Source organism: Nerophis lumbriciformis, linkage group LG31, assembly GCF_033978685.3.
Source record: "Nerophis lumbriciformis linkage group LG31, RoL_Nlum_v2.1, whole genome shotgun sequence".
NCBI classification, from domain to species: domain Eukaryota; kingdom Metazoa; phylum Chordata; class Actinopteri; order Syngnathiformes; family Syngnathidae; genus Nerophis; species Nerophis lumbriciformis.
The window spans coordinates 20,825,414-20,847,869 of record NC_084578.2 but is presented as its reverse complement, the minus strand read 5'-3'; the positions used below and the strand labels follow the sequence as shown (position 1 = coordinate 20,847,869).

At 42.3% G+C, this 22,456-nt stretch overlaps 2 protein-coding genes across 2 annotated transcripts; both read right to left on the bottom strand.

Annotated features, from left to right (window-relative positions):
• Nucleotides 1-13,538: 13,538 nt before the first annotated feature.
• LOC133574206 (trace amine-associated receptor 13c-like) lies at nt 13,539-14,718 on the bottom strand. The gene is made up of 2 exons (XM_061926302.1): nt 14,546-14,718; nt 13,539-14,349 (listed from the first exon to the last, which is right to left on the bottom strand). Exons 1-2 carry the CDS (start codon nt 14,716-14,718, stop codon nt 13,539-13,541), a joined length of 984 nt encoding a protein of 327 aa, XP_061782286.1.
• A 5,618-nt stretch (nt 14,719-20,336) lies between these two features.
• On the bottom strand, nt 20,337-21,516 carry LOC133574215 (trace amine-associated receptor 13c-like). The gene is made up of 2 exons (XM_061926309.1): nt 21,344-21,516; nt 20,337-21,147 (listed from the first exon to the last, which is right to left on the bottom strand). Exons 1-2 carry the CDS (start codon nt 21,514-21,516, stop codon nt 20,337-20,339), a joined length of 984 nt encoding a protein of 327 aa, XP_061782293.1.
• Between the last annotated feature and the right edge of the window lie 940 nt (nt 21,517-22,456).

Here is a 22,456-nt window from a genome sequence, read left to right as displayed (position 1 = left end):
TGTTCGCCCGGTATGCGAACTGGTGGGGGTCGAAGTCTGGAGGGATATGGTCCTTGATGTGCTGGAGAACAAGTCGCTCGAAGCACTTCATGATTACCGGAGTGAGGGCCACTGGTCGGTAATCATTCAGGCTGGTGATGGGAGACTTCTTCGGCACCGGGATTATTGTAGATGACTTCAGGCAGGATGGGATGACTGCCTGAGCCAGGGAGAGGTTGAAGATCCTGGTGAGGGGGGGAGCGAGCTGGTGGGCGCACGTCCTGAGCACCTTTCTAGGTACTCCGTCTGGTCCGGTAGCCTTCCTGGGGTTCACAGCCAGGAGCACTCGTCTGACACTGTGCTCCTGTACAGTGAGTGGAGTGGCGCCGGAGCCCGGTGGGGGCGGGGGCAGGGCTGGAGCAGATGAGTGTCGCTGGGGGGTTTCGAAACGGGCAAAGAAACAGTTAAGCTCCTCTGCCAGTGTCGCACTCTGATCCGCAGTTGTCATATTGCAGCCTCTGAAGTTCGTGATGTCATGAATGCCCCGCCACACCTCCCGTGAGTTTTTGCTGGACAGATGGGACTCTATGCACCTCCTGTGGTCCGCCTTTGCTTTTTTAATCCCTCTCTTCAGGTCGGCTCTAGCAACACTGTACAGTGCCCTGTCCCCTGACCTGAAGGCTGCGTCGCGGGCCCTGAGGAGTGTGCGGACCTGGCTGGTCATCCAGGGTTTCTTGTTGGGGTAAACCCGGATGGTTTTTTCCACAGTCACATTCCCGATGCAGAACTTTATGTAGTCCAGCACCGTTCCTGTGGCTGTCTCCAGCTCCTGTTGTTGGAAGAGGTCCCAGTCTGTGTGTTGGAAGCAGTCCTGAAGTTTGGGGAGTGCATCGTCAGGCCAGGTCATAACAGTCTTTGTGATAGGCCTGGCCTGGCGTCTGATGGGGGTGTAGGTAGGAGAGAGCAGGAGGGAAAGATGGTCTGACTGTCCAAGCTGGGGGAGGGGTGTAGCTCTGTACGCGTGCTTTATGTTGGTATACACGTGGTCCAGGGTGTTCTTGCCCCTTGTAGAACACTTCACGTGCTGGTAGAACTTAGGGAGTACAGTCTTCAGATTGGCCTTATTAAAATCCCCTGCTATGATATAAACACCGTCGGGGTGGGCCCGCTGCTGTTCGTTGACGGTGTTCAGCAGAAGAGAGAGCGCTGTGTTTACTTTGGCGTCCGGTGGAATATACACAGCCGTGATGATAACAACAGACAGCTCTCTCGGGAGAAAAAAAGGCCGACATCTAACAGACATGTACTCCACGTCCGGGCAACAGTGCTGTTCAGTGATTGTCCCGTTGTTGCACCAGTTCTCATGCACGTAGATACAGAGCCCCCCTCCTCTGCTCTTACCGGAGTCCTTAGTTCTGTCCCGGCGGAGCAGAGTGCGTCCGGCTAGCTGCATGCTAGCATCGGGTATTTCCGGGTGAAGCCAGGTTTTGGTGATAATCATAGCACAACAGTCCCGAACATAGCGGTTTCCAGCAAGTTGTAACTCCAGGTCGTCCATCTTCTGTACAAGGGATCTGGCATTAGAGAGGAACAGGCTCGGTAGAGGTGGCTTGTGGGGTTGTTTCCTAAGCCTGAGCAAGACGCCGGACCTGCGGCCACGCTTCTGCTTCCTCTCCCTTCTCCGTCTGCGCCGTCTCCCAGACCCGACAACAAACCACGGAGAGCCCTGTGCTCTCGCTATGTCATCTGGGATGTTGTGCTCGTGGTGAAAGTCGCTCGAAACAGATATCTGGTGCGAGTTACCGATATCCAAGAGTGACTGGCGGGTGTACCGGGTGTTTGCAGTACAGGTGGTGCACAAAAGGAAAAAAAACATGAAGAAAAGAAGGAAGAAAGAGCACTGAAATGGAGAGCCGTAAGCCGCTGCGTCTGTGCGCGCCGCCATCTTGGGAAAAAAAATAAATAATAATAATAAAAAAAAATCAACATTGGCCTGGCTTTCACTCGCTGGTGTGAGCTCAAAGATGAGGAGGGATCTTCAGTCGATGCTGCCTTGGCCCTGCTCCTGCTGAACTGGTAAGTGACTTTCGGTGCTCAAATCAAAATGATAAATTTAATGTTAGCTATCGGAAATTCACGTTGCGATGAGGGTTACATGATTGCTTAGTTTGTTGGAGTTGTTCTCCTTCTAAAACAGGGGTGTCCAAACGTTTTGATTTGGGGCTTAGATTGGGCAAAAAAAAAAAATTGGCCAGGGGCATGTAAAGTAAAGTAAAGTAAAGTTGGTGCTGCAGGGAATTCTGGGAATTTGTTCCGTTGTGTTAATGTTGTGTTTATGTTGTGTTGCGGTGCAAATATTCTCTTGAAATGTGTTTGCCATTGTTGTTTACTGTGGTTTCATTATATTGAAGGATTTATGACAGTGTTGGCGTTGTTTATACGGCCACAATTAGTGTGACATGTATGTCTGTTGACTAAGTATGCACCTTCATTCACTTGTGTAGTAGTGTATTTAAAATTAACATGATTATTAAAATTGGCAATGATTATACAGAGTGACGGCTTTTCTTGACATCTTCAACTTAAGATCATTATCAACCCGTCCAACGCTACAATATGTATATATCAGTGACGTGCGGTGAGGTTGATGGCTGGTGAGGCACAGTCAGATTTACAAACATATGAACCCTAAAGAGTATCTTATTCACCATTTGATTGGCAGCAGTTAACGGGTTATGTTTAAAAGCTCATACCAGCATTCTTCCCTGCTTGGCACTCAGCATCAAGGGTTGGAATTGGGGGTTAAATCACCAAAAATTATTCCCGGGCGCGGCGCCGCTGCTGCCCACTGCTCCCCTCACCTCCCAGGGGGTGATCAAGGGGATGGGTCAAATGCAGAGGACACATTTCACCACACCTAGTGTGTGTGTGACAATCATTGGTACTTTAACTTAACTTTAACTTTACACATACAAACTGTAGCACACAAAAAGCACATTTAATTAAAAAAAAACATTATTATGGTCTTACCTTTACTTATAAATGAAGTCCATGCGCAGCTCCTTTTGAACAAAAGCATCGATAACTTGTTTATAAAAGTCTTCCTTATCTTTCTTCAGTTTTAAAAGCCTCTCTGTCTCGATGGAGATCTTCCTTTAAGTATTACCTCCTGCTTCGATTGAAAGTCCAGTTTAGAAAACTGTTTTATTTTAGATATGTAATCCTCCATGTTGATAGTCTAGGCAAGAGGAAAAAATAAACGATCGCTGCTAACTGTTGCTGCTTGTTGTCACTTCTTCTGCAGCCGAGTAGTCGCAGAAATGCTCCCTGGGATCACTACCACCCTCTACCACCAGGAGGCAGGATTACTGCGAGCCTCACACAGTGTGTCTTCGCAGCAGTTTTATGATTGCTCAGCACAAGAAATACGTTACACACGTACAGTTGTTGACAAAATACACTGTACATTATATACCTCAGCTAACTAAACTATGGAAATGTATAACTTAATTCATATAGCAATACGGTCTCACTGCACAACAGGCCAGCAGTTAGCTGAGTCATTGCGCAATCCATGGTGAGGCTCAACTCAGTGACATGCCTCAACTGGCTGCTGATCACCGCAAGTCTCTTCTCAGTATTTGAACGGCAAATGTGAAAATTCAGCAATTTTGAATAAAGAAATAATCTAAAACTGGTGAAGTTAAATGGAAAATAACTTTATAGTATAATCACTGGATACATATAACAATTTTATCTTTTTTTTTTCTTTTTACATTTTTTTTCTTTCCATGATGGCACGTGAGGCCCCGCTTCACCTGCCTCCCCTGACTGCACGTCACTGGTATATATATACACACACATATATAGCCTTTACATATGCAACAATACACGTATTGAACCGCTCGATAAAATGGTCTCAGTTCAGTTTTATCAACTTCTGACAATGCGCTTTGTGCTGAAAGCTCAGTGGATCTGCGCTCGACTATTCATTCAGACCAAAAAAAGCTGCTGAGACAGAAGCTACATGCGAAGCTTGCTTGTTGTAACATGATTATTGCCTCAAATATACCTGAAATGGCCCGTGGAACTACTTTGGTTTTCGTGTTAAGTATGGCACTGATGGCAAGCAAGCGTGTCGTGGTCAAAATAAATAAATATATATGTATGTTGCAAGTGTCACACAACGATACATTAAAACTAGAGATGTCCGATAATATCGGCCTGCCGATATTATCGGCCGATAAATGCGTTAAAATGTAATATCGGAAATTATCGGTCTCGTTTTTTTTTTTTTATTATCGGTATCTTTTTTTTATTTTAATTTTTTTTTATTAAATCAACATAAAAAACACAAGATACACTTACAATTAGTACACAAAACCTTCCTCCCTCATTTACACTCATTCACACAAAAGGGTTGTTTCTTTCTGTTATTAATATTCTGGTTCCTACATTATATATCAATATATATCAATACAGTCTGCAGGGATACAGTCACATGATTGTGCATGCTGCTGGTCCACTAATAGTACTAACCTTTAACAGTTAATTTCACTCATTTTCATTAATTACTAGTTTCTATGTAACTATTTTTATATTGGTTTACTTTCTTTTTTATTCAAGAATTTTTTTTAAATGTATTTATCTTATTTTTTAATTTTTTTAAAAAGTACCTTACCTTCACCATACCTGGTTGTCCAAATTAGGCATAATGATGTGTTAATTCCACGACTGTATATATCGGTTGATATCGGTATCGGTTGATATCGGTATCTGTAATTAAAGAGTTGGACAATATCGGAATATCGGATATCGGCAAAAAGCCATTATCGGACATCCCTAATTAAAACAGTAGAAATACAACAAACATGACAACACATTTACACTGACATCACCCTGATGCGAAAATAGGTGGAACCAAACAAAAACAACAGCCCGAATAGAAAACTCTCTATAGCCCGCCGACTTTTTTTGGGCTCTGGGAATCTGGGAATAAGCCGGAGTTCTTTGAACGCAGATTTCCGGCCACGACATATGGTACAATACAATCAGCAAGACAGGATGAAGCTAGACCGTTTAGTATTTTATACGTATGTAGTAAAACCTTAAAGTCACATCTTAAGTGCACAGGAAGCCAGTGCAGGTGAGCCCGTATAGGCGTAGTATGATCAAATGTTGAATGGATCTAGGTGGGGTACTGGCGGTGTTATACTTCGTACAGCCACCCTTGCCTTAGTCCACTCTGCCGCTGAGTACTGCACACCTGCTTGGTGTTGTAGTGCTCACACTCGTCTCATACATAAGCCGATTAACGACGCTTTGTGTTTAGTGACTAGATGCCTGCGTCCCACTCCAACGGACAATCTTTCCATCTTAGCAGGTATTCAACCATCTGAGCTTTGTCGCAAGAGAGCCACACTGTCTCTTGCACGCTGCGCACTGGAGCCTGGGCACCTTCTTCATGACCGGCTTCTGTCTCCTCCTCTTAAAGGACACCGGAAGCTTAAATCGAGACACCTGTTTGTCCCTGCTGCATTGGAATTGCTAAATGACTTTAACCAGTCAAACGGCAGTGTAGCAAACTGGGCGGACTACAAATGGGACATGGAATGGGTCAGGCTTAATCGCCTTTGTACTGGCGTCGGCCTCTTCTGCTCAACTATGTGCAAATGGGGTATGGCTTCATCTGCGGCATGTGAGTGTGGTGCAGAGGAGCAGACTGCAGACCACATCATAACATCCTGTCCCTTATACCGCCATCCTAACAGGAATCGTGGTCTGGCAGCTGTGGACGAGAGCTTGGTCAGTAGGTTGTTAAACACTTGCCCAGCTGTGTAGTGGTTACATCTCTAATCAACATCTTTATCCAAACAAAGAAGAAGAAGAAGATCAAACGTTCTTGTCAAAAGTCTAGGAGCCAAATTTTGTACCAGCTGTAATCTTTTAATACGAGACATAAGTAGACCCGAAAAGAATACGTTACAGTAATCAAGACGAGAAGTAACGAACGCATGAATAATGATCTCAGCGTCGGTGGTGCACAAAATGGGACGAATTTTTGCGATATTACGCAGATGAAAGAAGGCTGTTTTAGTAACACCATTAATGTGTGACTCAAACGAGAGTTAGGTCGAAGATAATAGCGAGATTCTTTACTGAGTCACTTTGAGTAATTGTTTGGTTGTCAAATGTTAAGGTGGTTTTATTAAATATGTGCCCGTGTCTAGCAGGACCGATAATCAGTATTTCCGTTTTCTTAGCGTTAAAGGCCTACAGAAACCCACTACTACCAACCACGGAGTCTGATAGTTTGTATATCAATGATGAAATCTTAACATTGCAACACATGCCAATACGGCCGGGTTAGTTTACTAAAGTGCAATTTTAAATTTCGCGCAAAATATCCTGCTGAAAACGTCTCGGTATGATGACGTTTGCGCGTGACGTCACAGATTGTAGCGGACATTTTGGGACACCATTGTGGCCAGCTATTAAGTCGTCTGTTTTCATCGCAAAATTCCACGGTATTCTGGACATCTGTGTTGGTGAATCTTTTGCAATTTGTTTAGGGACGGCGTGGCGCAGTGGAAGAGTGGCCGTGCGCGACCCGAGGGTCCCTGGTTCAATCCCCACCTAGTACCAACCTTGTCATGTCCGTTGTGTCCTGAGCAAGACACTTCACCCTTGCTCCTGATGGGTGCTGGTTAGCGCCTTGCATGGCAGCTCCCTCCATCAGTTTGTGAATGTGTGTGTGAATGGGTAAATGTGGAAGTAATGTCAAAGCGCTTTGAGTACCTTGAAGGTAGAAAAGCGCTATACAAGTACAACCCATTTATCATTATCATTTAATGAACAATGGAGACAGCAAAGAAGAAAGCTGTAGGTGGGAAGCGGTGTATTAGCGGCCGGCTTAAGCAAAACAAACACGTAGCCGGTGTTTCATTGTTTACATTCCCGAAAGATGACAGTCAAGCTTTACCTTTGGCTTGTGGAGAACTGGGACAACAGAGACTCTTACCAGGAGGACTTTGAGTTGGATACGCAGACGCGGTACCGTGAGTACGCAACCAGAATGTTGCCATAAGCATTTTGTTTAATTTGTATGTGTACCGTGAGTACGCAGCTACGGCTTCCAAACATTTGATCGCTTGCCCGTATGTGCGTGCCGCTATGTGCATGTCACGTACGTAACTTTGGGGACTTTGGGGAAATATATGTGCTGTATGAACTTTGGGGAGGTGAACGGTACTTTGGGCTGTAGGATTGAGTGTGTTGTGCGGGTGTTTGAGTTGTATTGGCGGGTTATATGGACGGGAGGGGGGAGGTGTTTGCTATGCGGGATTAATTTGTGGCATATTAAATATAAGCCTGGTTGTGTTGTGGCTAATAGAGTATATATATGTCTAGTGTTTATTTACTGTTTTAGTCATTCCCAGCTGAATATCAGGTCCCACCCGCCTCTCACAGCATCTTCCCTATCTGAATCGCTCCCACTGCCCTCTAGTCCTTCACTCTCACTTTCCTCATCCACAAATCTTTCATCCTCGCTCAAATTAATGGGGAAATCGTCGCTTTCTCGGTCTGAATCGCTCTCGCTGCTGGTGGCCATGATTGTAAACAATGTGCGGATGTGAGGAGCTCCACAACCTGTGACGTCACACTACTTCCGGTACAGGCAAGGCTTTTTTATCAGCGACCAAAAGTTGCAAACTTTATCGTCGATGTTCTCTACTAAATCCTTTCAGCAAAAATATGGCAATATCGCAAAATGATCAAGTATGACACATAGAATGGACCTGCAGTCCCCGTTTAAATAAGAAAATCGCATTTTAGTAGGCCTTTAAGATGCAAAAGGTTGCTGGACATCCATTGTTTTATTTCATTAAGACACGCCTCCATATAATACCTAGACCAATGCTACAAATCCGCACAGCAACCAACCTAAGCTTTCTCCCTCCGGAAAAAACATGAAAAGGAAAATATGTGGCTGGAAAAGGTGAACAATTATGCCTACAAAGCACACTGTGTGGTTTGCTGCCGCATTTTTTCTACTACCCATGATGGTGGATTGTGTGATGTTAAACAGCCTGCTGCTAATCGTGGTCACAAAAAAAAATCAGAGACAACAAAATCAGTGGAAACCTTGACTTTTTTATTATTATTATTTTTTTAGGGCAGCACGGTGAAAGAGGGGTTTGTGCGTCTGCCTCACAATACGAAGGTCCTGGGTTTGATCCTACGCACGGGATCTTTCTGTGTGGAGTTTGCATGTCCTCCCCGTGACTGCATGGGTTCCCTCCGGGTACTCCGGCTTCCTCCCACTTCCAAAGACATGCACCTGGGGATAGGTTGATTGACAACACTAAATTGGCCCTAGTGTGTGAATGTGAGTGTGAATGTTGTCTGTCTATCTGTGTTGGCCCTGTGATGAGCTTGTTGTGTATCGTCAGTCAAGGGAAGGAGGCGACACCAAGGCAGAACTGCGGTTTACCAGGTTTATTAAAACCTTTGATGAATGTGTGGGGTGTGTATGCTACCACAAGTGAATGAGTGCGGACGATGTGTGGAATTAACAATGTGAGATTTACCAGAGTATGTTGTCGGTACGTGTTGAATGAATCTTTTGTCAAATCCAAGGGAGAAGGCGACGAGGCAGTCAGCGGGGAGGCAAGCAGTCGGGGGCTGGAGAGAGGCAACGATGTCCGTGTCCAATGTCCAAGCAGTGGTCGAGGATCGGGGAAGGCAAGCAGAGATCCGGGAGGAGGTTGTGAGGCAAGACACGATCGTGCGCAACAGGGAAGACACTGTGGAAGACACAAAGGACATCAACACGGGAACGAGGAAGAGCACAAACAAGGCGAGCAAGGAACGAGGGAGGGTGCCAGACGTGATGCTTACTCAAGGTGATTAGCTACGTTCTGGCGAAGGTCTCTTGGGTCCACTGGCTTTTATGCCGCTCCCTCTCATCAGGTCCAGGTGCGCAGATGCACAATTGCCTGCAGCCCTGTCGCTGCATGGACGTGCTGCGCCCAGCGCGAGCAGGGGCGTGTCTAAACGCGCTGCCAGCAGAGGTCCAGCTGCCGAAGAAAAGCGGGTTCGAATCCGCGCCGTGAAAGAGCTGGCGACTTGTCCAGGGTGTACCCCGCCTTCCGCCCGAATGCAGCTGAGATAGGATCCAGCACCGCCCGCGACCCCGAATGGGACAAGCAGGAGAAAATGGATGGATGGATGGATGGATGGATGATATTTTAAAAATGTTGCATTAAATTTATGACGTTAGGGAAGTGTTTTCCCATGAAGCCTATTGATATTACTCTGCATGCATTTAATTGAATTCAAGTTGAGGTCAAATAGTATTGTTTCACAAAAAAGGCAAAAGCAATCAACACGCTGTTAGGGGTAAAGAAGATAAGTTTGGCCGGTGTTTTGAGAACATGTGCTACCCATAAACGTAATTCTGACTATTCTTAAAGTCAGCAAGTTTTGAGCAAACCAATAACTTGCAGTTCAGTAAGATATTTAAAACACGTCCATGTATGACATTCTGACTACAAAATTGCATTTATATCAAAGTATAGGGGTATTTTCTTGAGCAAATGTTATTCATGAAAGCAAATAATAACCTGTGATTAATAATAATTAATCATAGTTCAAGATTGTGATTAATCTGATTTACAGCCCTGATATACAAACCCCGTTTCCATATGAGTTGGGAAATTGTGTTGGAAGCAAATATAAACGGAATACAATGATGTTCAAACTGATAAACATTTTTTTTTGGTGCAAATAATCATTAACTTAAGAATTTGATGCCAGCAACACGTGACAAAGAAGTTGGGAAAGGTGGCAATAAATACTTATAAAGTTGAAGAATGCTCATCTAACACTTGTTTGGAACATCCCACAGGTGTGCAGGCTAATTGGGAACAGGTGGGTGCCATGATTGGGTATAAAAACAGCTTCCCAAAAAATGCTCAGTCTTTCACAAGAAAGGATGGGGCGAGGTACACCCTTTTGTCCACAACTGCGTGAGCAAATAGTCAAACAGTTTAAGAACAACGTTTCTCAAAGTGCAATTGCAAGAAATTTAGGGATTTCAACATCTACAGTCCATAATATCATCAAAAGGTTCAGAGAATCTGGAGAAATCAATCCACGTAAGCGGCAAGGCCGGAAACCAACATTGAATGACCGTGACCTTCGATCCCTCAGACGGCACTGTATCAAAAACCGACATCAATCTCTAAAGGATATCACCACATAGGCTCAGAAACACTTCAGAAAACCACTGTCACTAAATACAGTTTGTCGCTACATCTGTAAGTGCAAGTTAAAGCTCTACTATGCAAAGCGAAAGCCATTTTTCAACAACATCCAGAAACGCCGCCGGCTTCTCTGGGCCCGAGATCATCTAATATGGACTCATGCAAAGTGGAAAAGTGTTCTGTGGTCTGACGAGTCCACATTTCAAATTGTTTTGGGAAATATTCGACATCGTGTCATCCGGACCAAAGGGGAAGCAAATCATCCAGACTGTTATCGACGCAAAGTTCAAAAGCCAGCATCTGTGATGGTATGGGTGTGCATCAGTGCCCAAGGCATGGGTAACTTACACATCTGTGAAGGCACCATTAATGCTGAAAGGTACATACAGGTTTTGGAACAACATATGCTGCCATCTAAACGCCGTCTTTTTCATGGACGCCCCTGCTTATTTCAGCAAGACAATGCCAAGCCACATTCAGCACGTGTTACATGAACGTGGCTTCGTAAAAAAAGAGTGCGGGTACTTTCTTGGCCCGCCTGCAGTCCAGACCTGGCTCCCATCGAAAATGTGTGGCGCATTATGAAGCGTAAAATACAAGAGCGGAGACCCCGGACTGTTGAACGACTGAAGCTCTACAAAAAACAAGAATGGGAAAGAATTCCACTTTCAAAGCTTCAACAATTAGTTTCCTCAGTTCCCAATCGTTTATTGAGTGTTGTTAAAAGAAAAGGCCATGTAACACAGTGGTGAACATGCCCTTTCCCAACTACTTTGGCACGTGTTGCAGCCATGAAATTCTAAGTTAATTATTATTCGCAAAAAAAAAAAATTATATTATGAGTTGGAACATCAAATATCTTGTCTTTATAGTGCATTCAATTGAATATGGGTTGAAAAGGATTTGCAAATCATTGTATTCCGTTTATATTTACATCTAACACAATTTCCCAATTCATATGGAAACGGGGTTTGTATATAGTGTGTGTGTGTATATATATATATATATATATATATATATATATATATATACATATATATATATATATATATATATATATATATATATATATATATGTATTTATTTATATATATATATGTGTATATATATATATATATATATATATATATATATGTATGTATGTACGTCTATATATATATATAAATATAGTTCTGAATTTAGTGTAGTGGTATAGATATTAAATATTTAGGTAATGTAATACATTTGATATCGAAATCACTACACTAACTGCAGTTGTTTTGTTTAAACTGTTTATTCTAACTGTGTGATGTCAACAAAGTTCAATGAGCGGGAGATGTGTTCTGTGTGACGTGTGTTAACTCTCTGTGTCGGTTATAACATATTTGCATCATGAGCGAGAAAGGTTGTTCGGATTGGGTCATAAAAATCAATACTTTGCTATGGACACTTCAAAATAAACCTCATGGTCATTGACCTTGAACACTAACATTGACCACAAGATGATGGCAAAATTGCAGCAACTTAATTCTCAGGTAAATAAAATTAAACTCAAGACATACTTCAGGCTTCTTATTAAACTTTTGACGTCTTACCGTCCAGACTGAACACGTCGTCGGGCCACACTTGGCCCGTGGGCCGTAGTTTGGACACCCCTGTTCTAAAATGTTTGTAAGGATAAAAGGTTTGTTTAATTTAAATCTGACTTGAACCTTCACGTATCTGTATTTACCGATGTTTGTATTCGCTGGTTATTTTGCTTTCCTTTTTATTCTTCTCTCTACTCTTTTAGGCAAGCATGTTTTCTGTTGATACTGATATATTAGCAGGACTTAGTTAGTGTTGTAGCTCACATAGCTGTAATAGTGCGTGTGTCCTCCTATCTCCCTCCTTAATGTGTAATATGCTAGTACATCTCATCTGTGCTAATTTTATCATTGTTACTGGCTTAAAAGTTTGGTCTATTATCTGTTATTGTTTCATAAGCCATTAGTTGCAAATCAATCATCCTTGTTCTCCGGCTCGTCCCTCTCAAGGTCGCGGGGGTAGGGGAAGTTAGAACATACCTTTCATCATGTTCTTTCAATTAGGCCATTTTCCTGTAGCTTTAAGTGGATGGATGACAAAACTGCGTCTACATAATGTATCAGATATTTTTATTTCTATTTCTATCATATTATTATTAACAGACAACATGCAATTGGTCATTGATAGAAAACACGTTTCATGTGTTTATTTTTTATTTGAATAACATACTCCATATTTCATGAGTGTATGTCGTCCAACATTTTAGTGCACTGGTCATTTTTGTGTCATTAATACACAATAGTGCACAATTTATCTGTAGTTTAATTTTAATTGATACAGTTACATTTGATTGAGGAAACATCCAACTAGTTTCTATGGAATGCTTCATGTTTGTTTTTTTTAACTAAGGCAACAATTGTGATGGTTTATTACATATTGTACAAAATTGTTACATTTTCTTTAAAAAAAAAGTGCAGCAAGAGCATTTTGTAATAACTTTTGCAATGTGTAACACGTTTATTACAAAATGCATTCAATAAATTTAGGGTTAGTACGTGTGCCTCACAATACAAAGGTCCTGGGTTCGATCCTGGGCTCAGGATCTTTCTGTGTGGAGTTTGCATGTTCTCCCCCGTGACTGCGTGTGAATGTGAGTGTGAATGTTGTCTATTTGTGTTGGCCCTGCGATGAGGTGGCGACTTGTCCAGGGTGTACCCCTCCTACCGCCCGTGTGCAGCTGGGATAGGCTCCAGCACCCCCGCTACCCCATAAGGGACACATGGTAGAAAATGGATGGATGGATGGATGGATGGATGATTACAACATGAGGCATTATGAGGACATCTATTACATTGTTACATAATGCATCACTAGTCCATAACAGGGTAAGGTACTTAAAAAATAAAGGTTGAGAACCCTTTCATTCATCCATCCATCGATCCAATTTCCACCGCTTGTTCCACCGCTCTAAAATAAGGGAGAGCTTTTCAAAGAATGGTGCACATGACTGTGTCTCCTCAAAATGGTATGAAAACATTTCAATAGTGCAGTATCTTTTCATGACGATCTCTATCACAAAGTCTAAGAGTCTGTTGTCGCGTTGTCATTTCCAGCAAAAAGATTCATCAAATAAAAGTCACTTTATATGGCCAACGTATACAGGGAATTACCTAAATCCCATTAAAATGTACTCTATCGAGATAAAAGAGATATCAAATAATGACATCAAGCAACTGGTTAACTGATTTATGTGATCTACACTAAAAATGAATATGACCCTTTTATTTACAGAATGTTGTCCCCCCGGGAGCCAGGCTGCAGTATGTGCAGGGTGATGATGTGTCTTATGGCTCTTCTGAACCAAGAATAAAACAAGGCATATATCAAAGGGTTTAAAAAGGAGTTGAAATAGAACACATTAATCACAAGCATTAGATATGCAGCAACAGAGACACCTGCAAGAGTAACAATGTAAAATGGACAGAAACACATGAGGAAGACAAGGACAAGGATACCAAGAGTCCTGGCTGCCTTCAATTCTGACTTCTTTGCTCTTACAGCGACTATATGTTGTGGTTTGACTGATGTAACATGAGAGCGCATGGCTCGGGCCTGAGACACAGCAACCACAAATACTCTCATGTACAGAGTGACAATGATGCCGAGAGGAAGGATGAAGGTCACGACAACATCAATAATTCCTGCATTGTAGTCAATACTAACGGCGCACTCTCCATAGCAGGACTGATACTTTCCAGGATGAGCCAGCTGATCCTTTAAAATGATGCTGTTGTAGAGGAGAGCAAAGAACCAACACAAGCAAACACAAAGTTGAACTCTTTTTACAGTGACTTTGGTGTTATAATGCAGAGGATCACAAATAGCAACATAACGGTCCACTGATATCAGTACCATGTTTCCGACTGAGGCAGACATCATGAAGTAGGACCCATACTTATACAACAAGCACAGGACATCACCAAAAGTCCAACAGGATGTTTGTCGAACTAGTTCTCCAGGCATCACCAGAAGGCCCACCAGAAAGTCAGAGACAGCCAGAGAGAGGAGAAGGAAGTTGGTGGGAGTGTGGAGCTGCCTGGAAACAAAGAAGAAATAAAGAAGACAACATATGTACTTAGTGGACTGAAGAGAATTAAAGGCAAGAGATAATTACAGTTCACAGAGAAAATGACATAGGACACTGAAAATGACACATTGAAAAACAGTATAAATGTCATGCAGCAGGCTACATTAGGAACATGTTGCTGTGAGCTGTGAAAATGAATAAGTGCCTGAAATGGGAGATTGAGATGATGACCAGCAGGTTGAGAATCGCTGTGAAGATGCAGATGATGGACAACAGAACGCTCAAAATAACACCTTCAGACCAATGAGATGTGGGCTTCAGGCAGGATATGTTGATGAGCTGAGGAAAGCAGAGCTTTGATTTGTCCTCGATCTCCATGGTCTGGAAGAAGAAGCTTGAACTCTACCAGATGTCTGTCCAAACCTTTCCTTCAAAAATCTCATTTATTTCTTCATCTGTGTTGAATCTCCCCTTCAGTGAGCCGACGTCAATGACTCGTTGTGCTCTCATTGGTGGAGCAAACTGCCACTGTTTGAAGTCCCCTGGATGAACGTAAACACAGAGCGTAATACATGAAACACAGGTTGTGAGGCGGACCCAAGTGGGCACTGCCCTTTAGGGGGTTGGATGTTTGGCTGGGTTAGGGTACCAATAACATACAAGCATGATGATAATAATAACAATAACAATAATAATAATAACAGGGGTTAGTGTGTATACCTCACACTAAGGTCTTTTTTTCTAGTTTAAGAGCAAAATGTACATACAAAATTCCAATATTTCTGAATGTTTAGTTCCAGTGCCAACAATAATCTAGATGTTATGGTCATCATTGCTCACTGCTACACAAGAAGGTAAATACAATGAATAAAAATACAAACACAACAGTTTTGTTTTTGCTCACATTTTTCATGAATTGAACTCAAAGATTCAAAACTTTACTCCAAAGACATGCACCTGGGGATAGGTTGATTGGCAACACTAAATTGGCCCTAGTGTGTGAATGTGAGTGTGAATGTTGTCTGTCTATCTGTGTTGGCCCTGTGATGAGCTTGTTGTGTATCATCAGTCAATAGGAAGGAGGCGACACCAAGGCAGAACTGCGGTTTACCAGGTTTATTAAAACCTTTGATGAATGTGTGGGGTGTGTATGATACCACAAGTGAATGAGTGCGGACGATGTGTGGAATTAACAATGTGAGATTTACCAGAGTATGTTGTCGGTGCGTGTTGAATGAATCTTTTGTCAAATCCAAGGGAGAAGGCGACGAGGCAGTCAGCGGGGAGGCAAGCAGTCGGGGGCTGGAGAGAGGCAACGATGTCCGTGTCCAATGTCCAAGCAGTGGTCGAGGATCGGGGAAGGCAAGCAGAGATCCGGGAGGAGGTTGTGAGGCAAGACACGATCGTGTGCAACAGGGAAGACACTGTGGAAGACACAAAGGACATCAACACGGGAACGAGGAAGAGCACAAAGAAGGCGAGCAAGGAACGAGGGAGGGTGCCAGACGTGATGCTTACTCAAGGACATTGGCTACGTTCTGGCAAAGGTCTCTTGGGTCCACTGGCTTTTATGCCGCTGCCTCTCATCAGGTCCAGGTGTGCAGATGCACAATTGCCTGCAGCCCTGTCGCTGCGTGGGTGTGTTGCGCCCAGCGTAAGCAGGAACGTGTCTGAGCGCGCTGCCAGCAGAGGTCCCGGCAGCTCCAGCTGCCGAGGAAAAGCGGGTTCGAATCCGCGCCGTGACAGAGCTGGCGACTTGTCCAGGGTATACCCCGCCTTCCGCCCGAATGCAGCTGAGATAGGCTCAAGCACCCACCGTGACCCCAAATGGGACAAGCGGTAGAAAATGGATGGATGGATGGATGGATGGATGATATTTTTTAAATTTTGCATTAAATTTATGATGTTGAGGAAGTGTTTTCCCATGAAGCCTATTGATATTACTCTGCATGGATTTAATTGAATTCAAGTTTAGGTCAAATAGTATTGTTTCACAAAAAAGGCAAAAGCAATCAACACGCTGTTAGGGGTAGAGAAGATAAGTTTGACCGGTGTTTTGAGAACATGTGCTACCCATAAACGTAATTCTGACTATTCTTAAAGTCAGCAAGTTTTGAGCAAACCAATGACTTGCAGTTCAGTAAGATATTTAAAACACGTCCATGTATGACATTCTGACTACAAAATTGCATTTATATCAAAGTATAGGGGTATTTTCTTAAGCAAATGTTATTCATGAAAGCAAATAATAACTTGTGATTAATAATAATTAATCACAGTTCAAGATTGTGATTAATCTGATTTACAGCCCTGATATACAAACCCCGTTTCCATATGAGTTGTGAAATTGTGTTAGATGTAAATATAAACGGAATACAATGATGTTCAAACTGATAAATATTTTTTTTTTGCAAATAATCATTAACTTTAGAATTTGATGCCCGCAACACGTGACAAAGAAGTTGGGAAAGGTGGCAATAAATACTGATAAAGTTGAGGAATGCTCATCTAACACTTATTTGGAACATGCCACAGGTGTGCAGGCTAATTGGGAACAGGTGGGTGCCATGATTGGGTATAAAAACAGCTTCCCAAAAAATGATCAGTCTTTCACAAGAAAGGATGGGGCGAGGTGCACTCCTTTGTCCACAACTGCGTGAGCAAATAGTCAAACAGTTTAAGAACAACATTTCTCAAAGTGCAATTGCAAGAAATTTAGGGATTTCAACATCTACGGTCCATAATATCATCAAAAGGTTCAGAAAATCTGGAGAAATCACTCCATGTAAGCGGCATGGCCGGAAACCAACATTGAATGACCGTGACCTTCGATCCCTCAAACGGCACTGTATCAAAAACCGACATCAATCTCTAAAAGATATCACCACATGGGCTCAGGAACACTTCAGAAAACCACTGTCACTAAATACAGTTTGTCGCTACATCTGTAAGTGCAAGTTAAAGCTCTACTATGCAAAGCGAAAGCCATTTATCAACAACATCCAGAAACGCCACCGGCTTCTCTGGGCCCGAGATCATCTAAGATGGACTCATGCAAAGTGGAAAAGTGTTCTGTGGTCTGATGAGTCCACATTTCAAATTGTTTTTGGAAATATTCGACATCGTGTCATCCGGACCAAAGGGGATGCGAACCATCCAGACTGTTATCGACGCAAAGTTCAAATGCCAGCATCTGTGATGGTATGGGGGTGCATTAGTGCTCAAGGCATGGGTAACTTACACATCTGTGAAGGCACCATTAATGCTGAAAGGTACATACAGGTTTTGGAACAACATATGCTGACATCCAAGCGCCGTCTTTTTCATGGACGCCCCTGCTTATTTCAGCAAGACAATGCCAAGCCACATTCAGCACGTGTTACAACAGCGTGGCTTCGTAAAAAAAGAGTGCGGGTACTTTTCTGGCCCGCCTGCAGTCCAGACCTGTCTCCCATCGAAAATGTGTGGCGCATTATGAAGCGTAAAATACGACAGCGGAGACCCCGGACTGTTGAACGACTGAAGCTCTACATAAAACAAGAATGGGAAAGAATTCCACTTTCAAAGCTTCAACATTTAGTTTCCTCAGTTCCCAATCGTTTATTGAGTGTTGTTAAAAGAAAAGGTGATGTAACACAGTGGTGAACATGCCCTTTCCCAACTACTTTGGCACGTGTTGCAGCCATGAAATTCTAAGTTAATTATTATTTGCAAAAAAAAAAAAAGTTTTCGAGTTTGAACATCAAATATCTTGTCTTTGTAGTGCATTCAATTGAATATGTGTTGAAAAGGATTTGCAAATCATTGTATTCCGTTTATATTTACAACCAACACAATTTCCCAACTCATATGGAAACGGGGTTTGTAGTTCTGAAGTTAGTGTAGTGATATAGATATTAAATACTGTATTTAGGTAATGTAATACATTTGACACTACCCTAACTTTAGTTTTTTTTTTTTAAACTATTCATTCTAATTCTGTGTGATGTCAACAAAGTTCAATGAGCAGGAGATGTGTTCTGTGTGACGTGTGTTAACTCTCTGTGTCGGTTATAACATATTTGCATCATGAGCGAGAAAGGTTGTTCGGATTGGGTCAGAAAAATCAATACTTTGCTCTGGACACTTCAAAATAAACCTCATGGTCATTGACCTTGAACACTAACATCGACCACAAGATGGTGGCAAAATTGCAGCAACTTAATTCTCAGGTAAATAAAATTAAACTCAAGACATACTTCAGGCTTCTTATTAAACTTTTGACATCTTACCGTCCAGACTGAACACGTCGTCGGGCCACACTTGGCCCGTGGGCCGTAGTTTGGACACCCCTGTTCTAAAATGTCTGTAAGGATAAAAGGTTTGTTTAATTTAAATCTGACTTGAACCTTCGTCTTGCTTCACGTATCTGTATTTCCCGATGTTAGTATTCACTGGTTATTTTGCTTTCCTTTTTATTCTTCTCTTTACTCTTTTAGGCAAGCATGTTTTCTGTTGATACTGATATATTAGCAGGACTTAGTTAGTGTTGTAGCTCACATAGCTGTAATAGTGCTTGTGTCCTCCTATCTCCCTCCTTAATGTGTAATATGCTAGTATATCTCATCTGTGCTAATTTTATCATTGTTACTGGCTTAAAAGTCATTAGTTGCAAATCATCCATCCTTGTTCTCCCGCTCGTCCCTCTCAAGGTCGCGGGGGTAGGGGAAGTTAGAACAAACCTTTCATCATGTTCTTTCAATTAGGCCATTTTCCTGTAGCTTTAAGTGGATGGATGACAAAACTGCGTCTACATAATGTATCAGATATTTTTATTTCTATTTCTATCATATTATTATTAACAGACAACATGTAAATGGTCATTGATAGAAAACACGTTTCATGTGTTTATTTTTTATTTGAATAACATACTCCATATTTCATGAGTGTATGTCGTCCAACATTTTAGTGCACTGGTCATTTTTGTGTCATTAATATACAATAGTGCACAATTTATCTGTAGTTTAATTTTAATTGATACAGTTACATTTGATTGAGGAAACATCCAACTAGTTTCTATGGAATGCTTCATGTTTTTTGTTTTTTTAACTAAGGCAACAATTGTGATGGTTTATTACATATTGTACTAAATTGTTAAATTTTCTTTAAAAAAAAGTGCAGCAAGAGCATTTTGTGATAACTTTTGTAATGTGCAACACGTTTATTACAAAATGCATTCAATAATTTTATTTAAAAATATGGATTTTTACAACAGGCAGCTCAGTGGGGCAGGGGTTAGTACGTGTGCCTCAAAATACAAAGGTCCTGGGTTCGATCCTGGGCTTGGGTTCTTTCTGTGTGGAGTTTGCATGTTCTCCCCCGTGACTGTGTGTGAATGTTGTCTATCTGTGTTGGCCCTGCGATGAAGTGGCGACTTGTCCAGGGTGTACCCGTCCTACCGCCCGTGTGCAGCTGGGATAGGCTCCAGCACCCCCGCTACCCCATAAGGGACACATGGTAGGAAATGGATGGATGGATGGATGGATGATTACAACATGAGGCATTATGAGGACATCTATTACATTGTTACATAATGCATCACTAGTCCATAACGGGGTAAGGTACTTCAAAGAATAAAGGTTGAGAACCCTTTCATTCATCCATCCATCCATCCAATTTCCACCGCTTGTCCCACCGCTATAAATTAAGGGAGAGCTTTTCAAAGAATGGTGCACATGACTGTGTCTCCTCAAAATAGTATGAAAACATTTCAATAGTGCAGTATCTTTTCATGACGATCTCTATCACAAAGTCTAAGAGTCTGTTGTCGCGTTGTCATTTCCAGCAAAAAGATTCATCAAATAAAAGTCACTTTATATGGCCAACGTAGACAGGAAAGTACATAAATCCCATTAAAAAGTACTCTATCTAGAGAAAAGAGATATCAAATAATGACATCAAGCAACTGGTTAACTGATTTATGTGATCTCCACTAAAAATGAATATGACCCTTTTATTTACAGAATGTTGTCCCCCCGGGAGCCAGGCTGCAGTATGTGCAGGGTGATGATGTGTCTTATGGCTCTTCTGAACCAAGAATAAAACAAGGCATATATCAAAGGGTTTAAAAGTGAGTTGAAATACAACACATCAATCACAAGCATTAGATATGCAGGAACAGAGACACCTGCAAGAGTAACAATGTAAAATGGACAGAAACACGTGAGGAAGACAAGGACAAGGACACCAAGACCCCTGGCTGCCTTCAATTCTGACTTCTTTGCTCTTACAGCGACTGCATGTTGTGGTTTGACTGATGTAACATGAGAGCGGATGGCTCGGGCCTGAGACAAAGCAACCACAAATACTCTCATGTACAGAATGACAATGATGCTGAGAGGAAGGATGAAGGTCACGACAACATCAATAATTCCTGCATTGTAGTCAATAATAACGGCGCACTCTCCATAGCAGGACTGATACTTTCCAGGATGAGCCAGCTGATCCTTTAAAATGATGCTGTTGTAGAGGAGAGCAAAGAACCAACACAAGCAAACACAAAGTTTAACTCTTTTTACAGTGACTTTGGTGTTATAATGCAGAGGATCACAAATAGCAACATAACGGTCCACTGATATCAGTACCATGTTTCCGACTGAGGCAGACATCATGAAGTAGGACCCATACTTATACAACAAGCACAGGACATCACCGAGAGTCCAACAGGATGTTTGTCGCACTATTTCTCCAGGCATCACCAGAAGGCCCACCAGAAAGTCAGAGACAGCCAGAGAGAGGAGAAGGAAGTTGGTGGGAGTGTGGAGCTGCCTGGAAACAAAGAAGAAATAAAGAAGACAACATATGTACTTAGTGGACTAAAGAGAATTAAAGGCAAGAGATAATTACAGTTCACACAGAAAATGAGGTAGGACACTGAAAATGACACATTGAAAAACAGCATAAATGTCATGCAACAGGCTACATTAGGAACATGTTGCTGTGAGCTGTGAAAAAGAATAAGTGCCTGAAATGGGAGATTGAGATGATGACCAGCAAGTTGAGAATCGCTGTGAAGATGCAGATGATGGACAACAGAACGCTCAAAAGAACACCTTCAGACCAATGAGATGTGGGCTTCAGGCAGGATATGTTGATGAGCTGAGGAAAGCAGAGCTTTGATTTGTCCTCGATCTCCATGGTCTGGAAGAAGAAGCTTGAACTCTACCAGATGTCTGTCCAAACCTTTCCTTCATAAATCTCATTTATTTCTTCATCTGTGTTGAATCTCCCCTTCAGGGAGCCGACGTCAATGACTCGTTGTGCTCTCATTGGTGGAGCAAACTGCCACTGTTTGAAGTCCCCTGGATGAACGTAAACACCAAGCGTAATACATGAAACATAGGTTGTGAGGCGGACCCAAGTGGGCACTGCCCTTAAGGGGGTTGGATGTTTGGCTGAGGTCAGGGTACCAATAACATACAAGCATGATGATAATAATAACAATAACAATAATAATAATAACAGGGGTTAGTGTGTATACCTCACACTAAGGTCTTTTTTTCTAGTTTCAGAGCAAAATGTACATACAAAATTCCAATATTTCTGAATGTTTAGTTCCAGTGCCAACAATAATCTAGATGTAATGGTCATCATTGCTCACTGCTACACAAGAAGGTAAATACAATGAATAAAAATACAAACACAACAGATTTGTTTTTGCTCACATTTTTCATGAATTGAACTCAAATATTCAAAACTTTTACTCCAAAGACATACACCTGGGGATAGGTTGATTGGCAACACTAAATTGGCCCTAGGGTGTGAATGTGAGTGTGAATGTTGTCTGTCTATCTGTGTTGGCCCTGTGATGAGCTTGTTGTGTATCATCAGTCAAAGGGAAGGAGGCGACACCAAGGCAGAACTGCGGTTTACCAGGTTTATTAAAACCTTTGATGAATGTGTGGGGTGTGTATGCTACCACAAGTGAATGAGTGCGGACGATGTGTGGAATTAACAATGTGAGATTTACCAGAGTATGTTGTCGGTGCGTGTTGAATGAATCTTTTGTCAAATCCAAGGGAGAAGGCGACGAGGCAGTCAGCGGGGAGGCAAGCAGTCGGGGGCTGGAGAGAGACAA

Excerpts from the sequence above, each read along its gene's own strand:
- LOC133574215 (XM_061926309.1), bottom strand. The coding sequence starts at position 21,516 with ATGGAGATCGAGGACAAATCAAAGCTCTGCTTTCCTCAGCTCATCAAC. Across the intron at positions 21,148-21,343 it reads ATCTCAATCTCCCATTTCAG|GCAGCTCCACACTCCCACCA; the intron begins GCACTTATTCTT and ends CTTTGTTTCCAG.
- LOC133574206 (XM_061926302.1), bottom strand. The coding sequence starts at position 14,718 with ATGGAGATCGAGGACAAATCAAAGCTCTGCTTTCCTCAGCTCATCAAC. Across the intron at positions 14,350-14,545 it reads ATCTCAATCTCCCATTTCAG|GCAGCTCCACACTCCCACCA; the intron begins GCACTTATTCAT and ends CTTTGTTTCCAG.